Source organism: Nematolebias whitei, chromosome 9 (genome assembly GCF_014905685.2).
Source record: "Nematolebias whitei isolate Nwh7 chromosome 9, NemWhi1, whole genome shotgun sequence".
NCBI classification, from domain to species: Eukaryota; Metazoa; Chordata; class Actinopteri; order Cyprinodontiformes; family Rivulidae; genus Nematolebias; species Nematolebias whitei.
The window spans coordinates 29,800,054-29,814,101 of NC_056506.1; the positions used below are offsets into that span (position 1 = coordinate 29,800,054).

General features: G+C 38.6%; 1 protein-coding gene across 1 annotated transcript in view; it reads right to left on the reverse strand.

The window, feature by feature from the left end:
- LOC119414210 (desmoplakin) overlaps nucleotides 1-14,048 on the reverse strand; it is a gene marked incomplete at its 3' end in the record, with an annotated part of 36,654 nt that overhangs the window by 15,104 nt on the left and 7,502 nt on the right. The window contains exons 8-17 of the mRNA XM_037681309.1: nucleotides 6,538-6,642; nucleotides 6,364-6,459; nucleotides 6,155-6,280; nucleotides 5,814-5,966; nucleotides 5,553-5,707; nucleotides 5,155-5,281; nucleotides 4,878-5,064; nucleotides 1,287-1,615; nucleotides 938-1,119; nucleotides 494-632 (exon numbers count right to left, since the gene is read on the reverse strand). Coding sequence (XP_037537237.1) covers nucleotides 494-632; nucleotides 938-1,119; nucleotides 1,287-1,615; nucleotides 4,878-5,064; nucleotides 5,155-5,281; nucleotides 5,553-5,707; nucleotides 5,814-5,966; nucleotides 6,155-6,280; nucleotides 6,364-6,459; nucleotides 6,538-6,642 — 1,599 coding nt within the window. The remainder of the gene's footprint in view (nucleotides 1-493; nucleotides 633-937; nucleotides 1,120-1,286; nucleotides 1,616-4,877; nucleotides 5,065-5,154; nucleotides 5,282-5,552; nucleotides 5,708-5,813; nucleotides 5,967-6,154; nucleotides 6,281-6,363; nucleotides 6,460-6,537; nucleotides 6,643-14,048) is intronic.

The window sequence follows — 14,048 nt, forward strand, 5'->3', positions numbered from 1 at the left end:
ATCTAACAATAAAATTATATGATTTAAACTACATCAAATGTACAAAAACTGCTCATAACTAATCATACTGCAGAACTTCAATGGATAGTTTACTGTTAATAATAGACTGAAGTTTATTACTGAAGCTGGGAAGCAAAAATCTGAACATTTCTAAAACTATTATTTCTGTATAATGCTCTATAGGCTTTCTAATTGGAAATAAAATAGCAATTATTTATTAAATGTGAATTATAAAATTTAACTATACTTTGATTAATTGAATTGTAATTAATTTAATTATACTAGAAATAAAAAGAAACATAAAATAGTAAAAGTTCAAGTACACAAAAAGAAATTCTTGTAAGACATAGCTGTATGTGGAGGGCTGAAATCAAAATCTAATTTAGAAAAATTTATTCAGTTTTAAGACTTTAACCGGTCAGATGCACTGAAAATATCATCAAAAACTAAGAATTGTAATGTGAAGGAAACATCATTAAATAGTGACTAAAACCTTGAGTGTGCTCCGATGATTTTCTAGTTCTAGAGGGTCCAGAGAGCTGGTGTCCTTCTCAGTTAGACGAGCTTCATGGACTTTAATGATATCCTCTGCCTGGAGAAGGCTTTGAAGCAAGGCCTTCAGAGCAGCCAGTCTGTTATAGAAACACAGTCATTATTAGTTTGTGTTTGTTGTTGTTGTTTTTATGGATTGCTTTATCAGCTATAGTATGTGTTTTGTTTTGCACTTGTTGTATGAACAGTTTTATTTTTTGCTCAGGACAATTGTGCTAACTCCGGCACATCTGTATTCTTTTGAAATATCGATTAATGTTAAATGTTCTTTTAAATAAATAATTTAAATTTGAACAATAGGCAAAGACAGTAATCTGATTTTACTTGTTAATTTCTGTGGATCAAGTTTTCAACTTTAGAAGGTACGTGGTCTAAAATGCTTGACCTTTGGAGGTAGGCCGAGTAGAGACCCTGCAGGCCTCCCAATTTCTGGTTGATGATTTCCAGTTCAGAGCGCAGAAACTTGGCCTGCTCTGAGTCTGCAGGCACCCCCTTTAGCTGTTTTGTAATCATCTCTCTCAGACTGAGGTAATCATCATGAATTGACTCCAGATCTTGATGCACACCCTGCAAATAATTATTAAATAGCATTTAGACAAATGAGAAAATCATGCCGTTTTATTTTAACAGGCCTTTAAAAGTTTATTGAAATTGTCTGCTGCTGTTGTTGTTGTTTTGTGATCAACTCTATATAGACACTTAAATGAAACTTGTAGAAATGGAATGTTTTGTACCTGCAGCTTCTGAATGTGCACAGTGCACTTGTGTACACTGTTGTCCCCCAGGGGAATGTGGAGATGACTGGTTAGGCCAGATTCAGCCAATTCCAGCCGGTGTCGAAGTTCTTGCAGATTGCTGAGCAGTGTGAGGCTGATGGTTGATTTGGTTGAGATGGAAGGGGATGAAGTAGAGGTGGTTGAAGTGGCCGAGGTGGAGGTGGCTGAGGTGGGGGTGGCTTGAGAGGCTGACTTTCTTCTGCTCACCGGGGTCTGGGTGTTGCTAATTTTTGTTTTTGTTGCTTCAGTCTTCCCCTCTTCATCCTTTTGAACTACTTCCTCTTTCACTAGTGGAAGATTTAAGAATATGTAAATAAAAGTTAAAGAACTTTCAATCATTGCAACTCTATTTGCAGTGTCACAACCTAATATCTAGAAACATGACAGTGAGAGGACTGAAGAGAGGAGACTGGAATATAAAGGAGATCCAACGCAGAGTAAAGAGGGAGGTAGCAAAGGTAAAGAAGACGTATGATGAGTTGTATGAGAAGCTGGACACTAAAGGGGGTGAGAAGAACTTGTACCGATTGACGAGACAGGGGGATCAGGCTGGAAAGGATGTGCAGCAGGTTAGGCTTGTTAAAAATAGGAATGGTAATGTTTTAACAAGTGAGGAGTGTGTGATGGAAAGATGGAAGGAGTACTTTGTGGAACTAATGAATTAAAGGTGCATTCACACCAGCCCTGTTTAGTCCGCTTTAATCGAACTCTAACTCGTTTTCCTAGAAAGTCCGGTTCGTTTAGGGAGGTGTGAACGCGCCATCGAACTCTCTCACGGAACAAAAAGGCGAACTCTGGCCCGGGCTAAAATCTAGGTATCGGTCCGGTAGAAGAGAACTCCAGCGTGGTTCGAGTACAGTGTGAATGCAAACAGACCGAGCCCCGCTCCGCAGGGTAAACAAACACGCATTTCTCTGACCTTATATGGAGCCGTCAGCTGCCTTGTGTGAAAAACAATATTCTCCATGGTCTTCTGTCTCATCTTCTGCTCATGCTAAGTCCATTTTTGAAAAATGACAAAATATAACTCTTAAAACTGCTAAAACTTGATGCCACTTTGTTTTTATTTTTATTTCCAGAAGAAGTAGACTTGTTTTCAGAGGTTTTTGTGTTGTTTCTTTCAGTAGTTCTTGGTGCAGCGCCCCCACAGGCGAGCAGGGGAATAGGTTGGTTCAACAGGTTGACTCGACTGCACAGTGCAGTGTGAATGCAAATGCACCAGCTCAAATGTAAACAAAATGTCATGAATATTGGTCCCAAACCGAACCGAGTCTACCGGACTATCTGGTGTGAAAACGACCTAAGAGAATACAAAAGAGAAAGAAGAGTAGAGGCCAAAGAAAATGTGGACTAGGAAGTGGGAAAGGTTAGCGAGGGTGAAAACTCTGGAAAAAAACGAAGAAAGGAAAGGCAGTAGGACCTGATGGCATACGAGTGGAGGTTTGGACATGTCTAGATGAGAAGGTGCAGCACGGTGGCGCAACTGGTAGAGCTGCTGCCTCTGAGCACGCAGGTACCTGGTTCAAATCTCGGTCCAGGGGCCTTTCTGGGTGGAGTTAGCATGTTCTCTCCGTACATGCGTGGGTTTTCTCCAGGTACTCCAGTTTCCTCCCACAGACCAAAAACAAGCATGTTAGGCTGATTGGGACCAAGATGTGAGTGAGAGAGTGAATGGTTGTTTGTCTCGTTTGTCTCTATGTGGCCCTGTGATGGACTTGCGACCTGTCCAGGGTGTCCCTCGCCCCTTGCACAGTGATTGCTGGACATGGGCCCGAGCGACCCCCATGACCCAAAATGGAAGAAGCAGATAAAAGTTGATGGATGGATGGATGGATGGATGGATGGATGGATGGATGGATGGATGGATGGACGGACGGACGGACGGACGGACGGATGGGTGAGAAGGTAGTGAAGTTTTTGACCCAAATATTCAATGGCAAATTTGAGGGTGAGAAAATGCCTGAGGAATGGAGAAGTGTGTGAGGTGTAGCAACTACAGGGGAATTAAGTTGATGAGTCACATTATGAAGATCTGGGAGAGAGTTGTAGAAGATGGACTTAGATGAGGTGACCTTTTGTCAGTATGGTTTCATGCAAAGAAAGAGCACCACAGATGCCATCATTGCTTTGAGGATGCTGATGGAGAAGTACAGAGAGGGTCAGAAAGAACTCTATTGTGTCTTTGTGGATTTAGAAAAAGCATATGACAGTGTGCCGAGGGAGGAGTTATGATGTTTCATGAGGAAATCTGGAGAAGCAGAGTAGTGCAGTCCATCTTGAAATAATCAAAGTGCTTCACTTTTCCCACATTTTATTATGTTACGGCCTTATTCCAAATTATATTAAATTAATTTCTTTCCTCAAAATTCCACATACAATACCCCATAATGAAAATGTGTAAAAAAAAAAAAAAAAGAGATTTTTTTGCACATTTATTAAAAATAGAAAACTACGATAAGAATTCACATTTACATACAGCGTTGAAAGAAGAGGAATGAAAGTAAGCCGTAGTGACAGTATGCGTTTAAATGAGAGGGGGGCAAGTGGAACAGTGAGACTACAAGGAGCAGAGGTCACAAAGGTGCAGGACTTCAAATACTTGGGGTCCAAGGTCCAGGAAAATGGAGAATGTGATAAAGAGGTTAAAAAAATTTCAGGCAGAATGGAGTGTATGGAGAAAATTTTCAGGAGCGATTTGCCACAAAATGGTGACAGTAAAGGTCAAAGAAAAATTTACAAGACAGTGGTGAGACCAGCTATGTTGTAAGGTCTGGGGACAGTGGCATTAACAAAAGGACAGGAGAAAGAACTGGAAGAGGCAGAAATAAAGATGTTGATGTTCTTCTTAGGAGTGACAAGGATGTATAAGGTTAGGAATGAGATCATCAGAGGTACAGCACAGGTTGAACAACTGGGAGATAAAGTTAGAGAGACCAAACAGAGATGGTTTGGACATGTCCAGAGGAGGGACAGTGGGTATATTGGTAGAAGGATGTTAGAAATGTAGCTGCCAGAAAAAAGAAAGAGGAGATATATGGATGCAGTTAGAGAGGACATGGACGTAGTTGGAGTGAGAACAGAGGATGCAGAGGACAGAGTGAGATGGAGAAGGATAACTCGCTGTGACGACCCCTGAAGAGGAAAAAGCTAAAAGAAGAAGACAACCCAATGTCTGTGCTCACTTGTGCAATTGCTTATTTACTTGTTCCTTTATTAAAATTTTGGAAAAATGAAAAAAAATAATGTAAAAAAAAAATGTAAAAACAATATTTTATCTAACTGCATTTCATTGAAAAATAAGTGAAAAGAACTACAACAATATATTGCAAAATTATTTAGAAGAAGCATCTGCATGTCTGCAAGAGTTCATATTTGTTTCTGGCAGCTCTAACTTTATGACTAATTGTGATGTCAATTACACACAAAAATTTCAAACTTATTGTATACTCCTAAAAGTTGCAGTAACCGTTTTATTACAAGGATGCCTTTTATGAACGCAAGTTCAGATTTAGATTAAAACAAAATCAAGACAAAACAATTTATACTCACTGTATGTAGGCTGCTGGATAATCAGTGTATCATAGTGTTGTTGGGCTTTGTCAATTTGATCCTGCATGCTTTTCCTTTCCTCTTCTCCAAACATATCAGAACCTTGACTGGTACGCAGGAACTCCTGGTAGTGAGTCTCCAGTCTTTTGATGATACTACGATACTCATCAGGACGCATGTTAGAAAGCTGCCGACAACAGAAAGTGTTCCAGGTGAACATTAGAAAGAGAAAAACATGTTTTTTAAGGATTTAGGAAGGTCATTTGTGACCTCATACCTTACTGATGTTGAGGGAGTTGATGTTATTGAGGTCTTTAAGGCAATACTGCCATGAGATGAGACATTTGATGTTGATGTAGAGCTCATTCCAGATTCCCAGGATAGCTTCATGATACTGTTCATTTCTGAAAATGGAACACAAGATTCACTGCTCAAGAAAAAACTCACATTTAGTGGTCACACAATAAATGGCAAGATACTGTATATTGCTTGTATCTATTGTAAATACTAGATTAAAAAAATATATATGCTGAAAACCACACACACACACACACACACACACAAGAACAAACTAGACAGTTAGAACTAACTATGTAGTTTGAACTAATCATTCAAACTAGACATTCTCAGATTATATTTGATCTGTATTTATTTTGATCATCAAATGATCCTTACTTGTTGGCAAGTCCGATGCCGAGTGGGTTTGGAGGTGGGATGAGCAGGCACACGGAGGGAATGGACATGTCGAGACCTCCAGGTCCCGTCACAAGCCACTTGCTGCGCTGCGAGTTGTCTTTCAGAATGCCCTCATTCCCTTTTAATATTCCCTTCTGAACACACAAAATACTCCACTGAGTTTCGCTTGTGACATTTCTCTTCATACTCATTGTCTGTTCATGTGTGTATGATTGAGAAGAAAGAAATCACATGACCCACCTGGTCCTGTTTAAAGTCACATAAAGCCTGAACCATGATAGGGCTGCTGGTCTTCTCCTCGGGGTTGCGAGGTTTCAGTCTGACAATGGACTTTGACTTGTTGACCAGACTCTGGACCTGTCTCTTGTTTTCCATGATCCGTTGTTTTTCTGTCTGTTCAAAAAAAAAAAAAAAGTAAAAAAAGGACAGCAGACTTTTAACAAAGCCCTTGAGTAACAAAACTTGAAGCAATATTTTTTTAATCTGTCAGATTTATTTTGTTTATCTTGTGCACCTTTACAGCTGCAGGGAACAAAACAAAGGTATGTGCTGCACCTGACAGTAATAGTGAATAATTATACCTCCAGGTTTTTCAGGAGTTCAGTGAGGTTTTCCATTGGCGTGCTCTTGTCACAGACAAACTTGTTTCTGATTGTTTCATGTTGTTTCTGAAGCTTTGCATAAGTTTCATTCGCCTCCTTGAAAAACTGATAATAGACATTAAAAGAGTGAGTTTACCTGAAGAGATACAGGATTTTAATCAGACAAAAGATCAAATTGGGACACTAACCTGGCTGTAGGCAGCGTTCTCCTTCAAATGGACTTCAATGCACTTGGTGATCTGGAGAAGCCAGCTCCACTGGGTCTGCAGGGTGTCCATGTAGGCCTGAGGGAGCACAGAGTCAATGCAAAACCCAAGAAAACAGGCTGTTTTAGATAAAGTCAGAACTCCACAGTACATTACCTCAATCTTATCTGAAGCAGGATGGTTGTTTCTCAAGAGGTCACCTGCTTTCGCCTTCAGTTTGTTTAGGTCCTTATCCTTCTCCTCCAGGTCCCTCATCAGCCTCTGTTGGATAAACACAAATCAAAGACGCGCGCTGTTAACAACCATTAGGTGTAAATTAAGAAAGAGCTCAGTCAGAGATCCTCACAGAGTAGCTCTCCTGCTTCTTGGGGATGTACTGGTCGATGTTCTTGTCTCCCCAGTCAAACACAAGCTCCTCCTCCTCTCTTTCATTCACCCAAATGATGGCTTGAAAGATGTCATCAATGATGTTCTGAAGCTCCCGGAGCTGATTTGAACGATTGTGGGACATTTGCTGTGGCAATATTAGAGGTAGAAAGATAAAAAATATACAAAATTATACAAATGAAACATTGATAATAATGTATAAGCTGCTGCTTTTGACAACATGATTTTTAGGGGCATTGATCTACCTGCAGGCTCATCCACTCTTGGTCCAGAAGGAAGAGTTCATTCTTATTATTCACTGACGTCTACAAAGAAGGGATTTTTTTTTTCTTACATTTGGGCAAGATTAAATCAACTGATGAGAAAAATGAAAGCTTACTAGTTCGTATTTGGCACGGTCTACTTCTTGGCTTCTTTGGATGGAGATGTGAAACCTGTTGTGGGCTGTAATGTGGTTATCTATGATGCTGGAGTCATCTCCCCATGGAGCAGTCTCAATGATACGCTATACGATGCAAAATAACATAAGAGGTTTTTTGTTGTTATTGCGTTTTATATATTGTATTTTATTAAAGTGTCTTTATGTGAACATATCCATCAACATGTGCAAGCTATATAAACCCTGATTACTGTATAGCACTTAGCTCAACAGTTTGAAGCTTACATTATTCAAAGTCTGTCAGAGGAATTACATTAGACAGCTAGGGCTCTTTTGAAAACTAACAAATTTCATGAAAGCAAAGTTACTGTTTCTGAAGTATCTACAAGTTTGGCTGAATATAAGAGACAGATGTTCAATGATTTAAGTGTATTTAATAATGACAAAGTCTACGATCAGCCAGCTGTGAGGTTTCTGAAGTTGTTCTTCTTCCTCCTCTGTCATGTAAGGTGTGCAGAATGTGCTTTCACGTTGTTAGAATAGTCTCTTGATTAATAACCTAACTATGACTACTTGTTTGACAAGTTTATTTTTTTCAAACTTTATTTATACAGGCTAGCCTCATTGAGCCACGGGGACTCATTTACAAGAGGGACCCGTCCAAGACAGACAGAGTATCATCCCGAGAGGTGGAACACACTCTTCAGTCACGCTTTTTCACACAGGGAAGTGGGACTACTTCCCTGGCCTGCCAGTCCCCATGCATCGCCTCAGTTTTCTGTGCGATACTTAAGAGGTGTGTAAAGTACCACAAAAGCTCTACTGTGTCTAAGCAGTATTATTCCTGATATCATGTTGCTGGTACTTTTTTATTTTTATATTTATTCCTCAGAATATATTGAACTTTACTTTCCTTGAGTTCCCAAACTCTACCTTTTTTTGGAAATGCAGTCTGATTTAAAGTGATCCTTTACTTCACTTTTTGCTAATTTTCCCAGTCCATGGGTGAGCAGATCACCCAAAGCAAGCACAGCCCTGTTTTCTTTATTTTTTCTCCATTTCCCTATAACATTTTTGAGACTAACTAAAAGTCTTTCTCTATGGACTTCTCAAATACCACCTGCATCAAATGTAAGCATCTATGACCACTGTTGCTGCAATCACCATTCTTGTCTGTAGCTGTTAGCTGCTTCAGGAGTCCCTAAAAGCCTCCTATTTTATCTGGATGGTTTCCATCACCATCTTCAGGTGGCCGCTGTTAGGGAATTGAGGAGCTGACAGGATACTGAATGTGCAGCTAGCAGTCCAAAGACACCAGTACTGCATGTCTGTGAGCTGAGAGAGCTGATAAGCATATAAAAACAAGCCTTGCACACTGCCCGTGGCAGATTCTTGTGACTGGGCTCCATGCGTGTATACTTCTGTATATCTATGTAACCTGTTGAGAAAATCTATCCTTGCAATTAAAACCGGTTAAAAATCTTCTCCCGTCATCGAGTGTGGCTTATTTGAGTAAGTAAGATAAAAATAGACAATATTTTTTTTATCCAACAGCCGCCTTGATGTGCACCAAGGGCCTTCGGGCTATTTCTATGCCTCTTTTTTCCCTGAGGTGTGAGACATTCTAAAGTCTTTATTTGTTAGGGTTTACATGGTCTGTCCAGTAGTCTTCCATTTCACCAGACCCAACTCACTACCAGATTTTCACCAGCTGATAAAATGTCCCCTTCTTTCACTTAAGCATTCAAGACATAGTGCTGCAGATTTAATGATACAATTATGAAATCAATTGTTGACCTTTGAGCCTCCTTGGCCTAAAGGTCGTAAATGTTCCAAATGCATTTATGGTCCGCCTCGTACCCAAACTTAATGTTCTTTATATACAACTCATGTTTCGGATTGAAGTTCAACAACAAAATGCTACTTAGATTCAGATCAGGGAAGCTGTTTCTTCTGGTCACACCTCTCCACATAACTTTGTCATTGCCTTTAAATTTCCCAGGAAAATGGTGGAATCTCCAGATAGTCCACATTCCAAAAACAGTTTGTAATGCCAGGAACTGGCACACCCAAGCCCCCAATCTTGCTTTCCACCTAGAGCACATTGCACTTTATCTCAATCTCTTTTCCCATATGTAAAGGGGTGTCACACAAGACCAAGCTTTAGAAGGGTACCCAATTTTACCTGCTCCCTTGTGTGCATCAAGGTAACCTGTTTAGAGTTACATTGCTCCATCATAGAACATGCTAGATGTTGAATTAACTGTCCTGTTCCACACAAACTGTCTTGAAAGAGAGCGTAACACATCACATTTTTTTATATCTTTTTTCTTTACAATCTATAAATTCTTAACATTCTTTTTGTTGAAACGTTTCAACAAGAAGAAACCATCCAGAGGACCTGACTTAACTTTGTTGGATTAATTTTACCTGGATTATTGAGCATGAACTTTGATGTTTTGAATCACTTTGGCCATGGCTGCCTCAGACGAGTCGGCGGGGGAGAAGGCAGACTCCAAAAACCATCTTAGCGCCATCAAACTGGTTGACCCACTATGTGAATGCACTATTTATAAGACTGAGTTTGTTACGGCTCCTCGGACAGATGAAGTCTTTTGGATGAAAGACGAAACGTTTCAACAAAAAGAAACCATCCAGAGGACCTGACTTAACTTTGTTAGATCTTTTTCTTTAGCATTTAAAGTGCCTTTAATGATTTTGTTTCCTCCTACTACCGTATGTCTGTTCTTTGAACAATTGTTTGTAAAATTCCTGAAATACCAACTTCTTAACCTTCCACTTTTGTTTCAATCCTGATGCATGTTCAATAATCCAGGTAGAAAAATCTAAAAAAGTTAAGTCTGGTCCTCTGCACATTCAAAAAAACAAAACGAAGCAAAACAAAGAAAAAAGTAGAAACGTTTCATCTTTCATCTGAAAGACTTCTTCAGACTGCTGGCATCACTACTGGTAACTTGTCATTTAATACATCAAGTGAAGATGTGTGCACTGGAGTCCTTTCAGCTGCAGACAAATTCTTGTTGCCTACATTAGCCGAGATAAGCAAAACTAGAAATGTTAGTTTGAGACGTTCGGTCTTTTAGTGCTACAGTAAAAAAGCTTCGGAACTAGATGGAGAAGTTACATTTTGCAAATAAAACACACAGTTGCAGTGTCATACTGAGTTTGGCTATTTGACTTTGTTGTTTTGTGTCTTCAGTCGAGTTTACCTTTTGCTGTGCAATCCAGGCCACGGCACTGTTAAAGAGTTGCTGCACCCCACTGTTCAAGCCGACTTCCCTAAGATTTTGTTGCATATTAGCATGCCATTGCTGCAAGGTCATGATGCTGTAGAGACAAACAAATAAAGAAAATAATTATTATTTAAAGTCAAATATCATGCTGTATCAAAGAGTTGTCTTTATGCAAGAAAAATATATATATATATCTTAAAACTTATACATGTACACTTAGCAAAAAACTGTTTTGTCTTACTTTTTGAAAACATCATTTGGTATATGCATTTCTTGTAGCTGCATGCCACACATTTTCAGCTTGTCAAGTGACTCTGCAGCCACGGCCAAGAACTTCTCTGCTTCCATGGAGAGGCCTCCCTATAAAATCACATAGAAATGATACTAACGCCTTGTGTCTTTTAAATAGATTTCATTTCAAAAATGCATTTCAGCAACGAAAGGTTTAAATAAACACAATGGGCTCTGTTAAGCTGACTGTGATGTGTACGTTTTGCTTACATTGCTGATGATCCATTCTGCTTTTTTCAGGCATTCCTGACAATGGACTGACAAAGAAAAAGCTCTTTCTTCGACAGTTTGTGGACTACACAAAAACGGAGGGAAATAAACAACTTGATTAAAATAATAATAATAAATAAAAAACCAATCATACAAAACAAATAATACAGTTAACATGCTGCTAAATTGCTTTCAATACTTAAAATTCATCATTGTAAAAAAAAAAAAATGTGTGTGTGTGTGTGGGGGGGGGGGGGGGGGGGGGGGGAGAAAAAAATTTGGTTAAAGTTCCTCAAAGTGAAAGGAAAACCATCACAACAAAAGTGGAATGATGTATCTCTGTTGTGAATTCCCGGCCTTTGACAAAAGTGTATTTTCACTACAAAGTCATTTCTTATATTTAAAAGTCTGGCACCAAGGGTCACAAATAGTAATTACTAAAGGACTGTTTTTGCTGATTTTTTTTATTTTTTATATATAACTCCAAGCTTCAAAAACACATGCTTAAAAACATTTTTTTTTTTTTTTTTAACATACATTAAGATTAGAGATTTAGTACAGATACTCAGCAGCCTGACTGACTGGAATAGCAGGATGATAAATGAAGTATTGTTCTTGTTATCTGGAAAATAGGCCTACTCTTGTTGCACACAGTTTAACACCAAAAAAAATACATACTTTAATTTACAGTAGGTCAACATTGAGTTTGTGGACATTCAGTTTTGTGAGATGAACTTGCTGTGACATTTGGTTTGTATTTTGGAGTTAATTGAACACATTAGGTTACAGGAAAATATGGGGGTTAGGTTTAGAATAGCAGTTTCTGTTATCCAGTCAAGTCAAATTTATTTATACGGCACATCTAGTCAAAAGTTTCAGGAGTGATATGTGGCAAAAGGGTGGGAGCAAATGTCAAAGGAAAGGTTTACAAGAAGGTGAAATAGTATGTTGTATGGTTTGGAGACAGAACTGGAAGTGGCAGAAACGAAGATGTTGAGGTCTCCTTAGGAGTGACGAGAAGAAATGAGATCAGAGGTACAGCACAGGTTGAACAACTGGGAGATAAAGTTAGAGGGACCAGACTGAGAAGGTCTGAACATGTCCAGAGGAGGGACAGCATATTAGTAGAGAGGACATGTATGGATGCAGTGAGGCCATGAAGGTTGGAGTGAGCAGAGGACACAGAAGACAGATAAAGGAGGATGACTCGCTGTGGAGACCCCTGAAAGAAGACGTTATTTACAAAAGTCAGAGATTATTTTAAGTTCTTACGTGTACTGTTGAATGCCCGTTCCTCCAGCACCTCCGCCGTGGATGGAGATACCCGGGGAGGTGGTTGTTGGGCGGGGGGTGGTGTATCCCTCCGCCACCGGATGGACCTCTCTCTGGTAGTGGTTAGCGTTAAAGTTGAAACTTCTCCGACTAGAGCTGTTCCTAGAAGTGGACTGTCTAGAACTGGAGCTGGAAAAACTCATAGCTTGTTTTTTTTTTCTGTCTTCATCAATTCTTTTGTTTTTCTGTATGAACAGCCGGCGATGGATCAGCGACTTGTCAAGGGTGTCCCGCACCTCTCAACTGATCAACGAACAGGTGTGTAGCCAACAGTAGCCGGTGCGCGCGCTCCTCTCACCTATCTCCCGTGCGCACATAATTTTCTTTTGTTTGTTGAAGGAAGAAGCTACCAGCATTTTTTTTTTTTTACACAAACCACACCTTAAATTCTGTAACCTATATGAGGAATTTACTTTACCACTGCAGTACTCGGGCTCATGCTGTACTGTCTGTTTGCCAAGTTGTACACTGTTAAACCCACAGAAGTTGCATTTATATTCAAAATAAAGATCAATGGACCAGTTTCAAGTATTTATGACTTCAAATGTTTTGTGCAAAAAATGAACCTCCAGGGCTAATTCAGTTAGCTCAGAAACTTAATTTTTTTTTTTTTTCAAAACCTCTAGAGAGGCACTTTTTTTTTTTAGTTTTAATAAAATGTTTTAAATAATGTAGCCAAATAGTATCTTCATCTCGTTATTCATTATTGTTAGCAATTGGAATCTTTTTGGTTTTCATATTATTCAAAATATCCAATTTAGCCAAAGCTTTAGCCATCATTTATGACATTTAGTGATACTTAGCCATGCATCTTTTTTTAAATTCTATTACTTATATTTTCAAATAAAACTAGGTCGCACTGTCTATAAAATAATGTTCCTTTATAAATTAAAATAACTTTACCTAAATTTCTTATGTTGTCTGTCTAAAACAGGTCTCTTGAAAATGACTCCTTGTGTGAGTGAAAAACTGACCGTCTGTGCAAACCTGCATTGAACACCCCCACCCGACCCCAACACACACACACACACAGTACACATGTGATCACTGCCTTTATCTATTTATTCCAGTTTAGTTATTTACAAAGCTCAAATATGCTATTGCATTTTATTTTTTTCATATGAATGGCATTTAAAGTAAAATGTCATGTGAAAAATGTTATTAAAGCTGCAAAGGATGAATAAAAGAAGTGTTTAAACTATTAAGACAACTTTATTTGTAATTATAAAGACAACCACTTAAAAAAACATACTTTTTTATATGCAATTATTTTTCAAAGGAAGCATACTATCTGCATGTGTATATAACATAATTTTAAAGCATATTATACGTATAACTATAGTTACCATTAGCAAAAGAAATTAAAACAATTGAGAATCGTTTATAGGATTATGTTAACCCCGAGGTTAACGTTAAATTTAAAAACAAAGAAAAATAAGAAAATAAACTATCACATAGTATGTTAAAATAAACCATTACAAATCTTCTAAAACAGTAGGCCGTTACAAAATTGTGAAAAAAGCTCATGACTAAATGTTGACACACTAAATAAAACAAAACCAACAGAAAACTACAACCAATTTAAGCACATAATTCAAAAAGAGATTACGTATTTAAACAAACAAACCCTGTTGAATTTAAAGTAGAAATAAAATGAAAAGGCATCATTTAAAAGTAGTAAAAAAAAAATCAAAGTAGTTGGTGGTGGATTGGATTAAGAGCTAAAGGTGGTGCTACTTGATGAGAAGCTGTAGGTATAAGAGGAATAATCCACACTGCCTCTACGAGATCCACTCCGGGAACCAGCTCTGGAG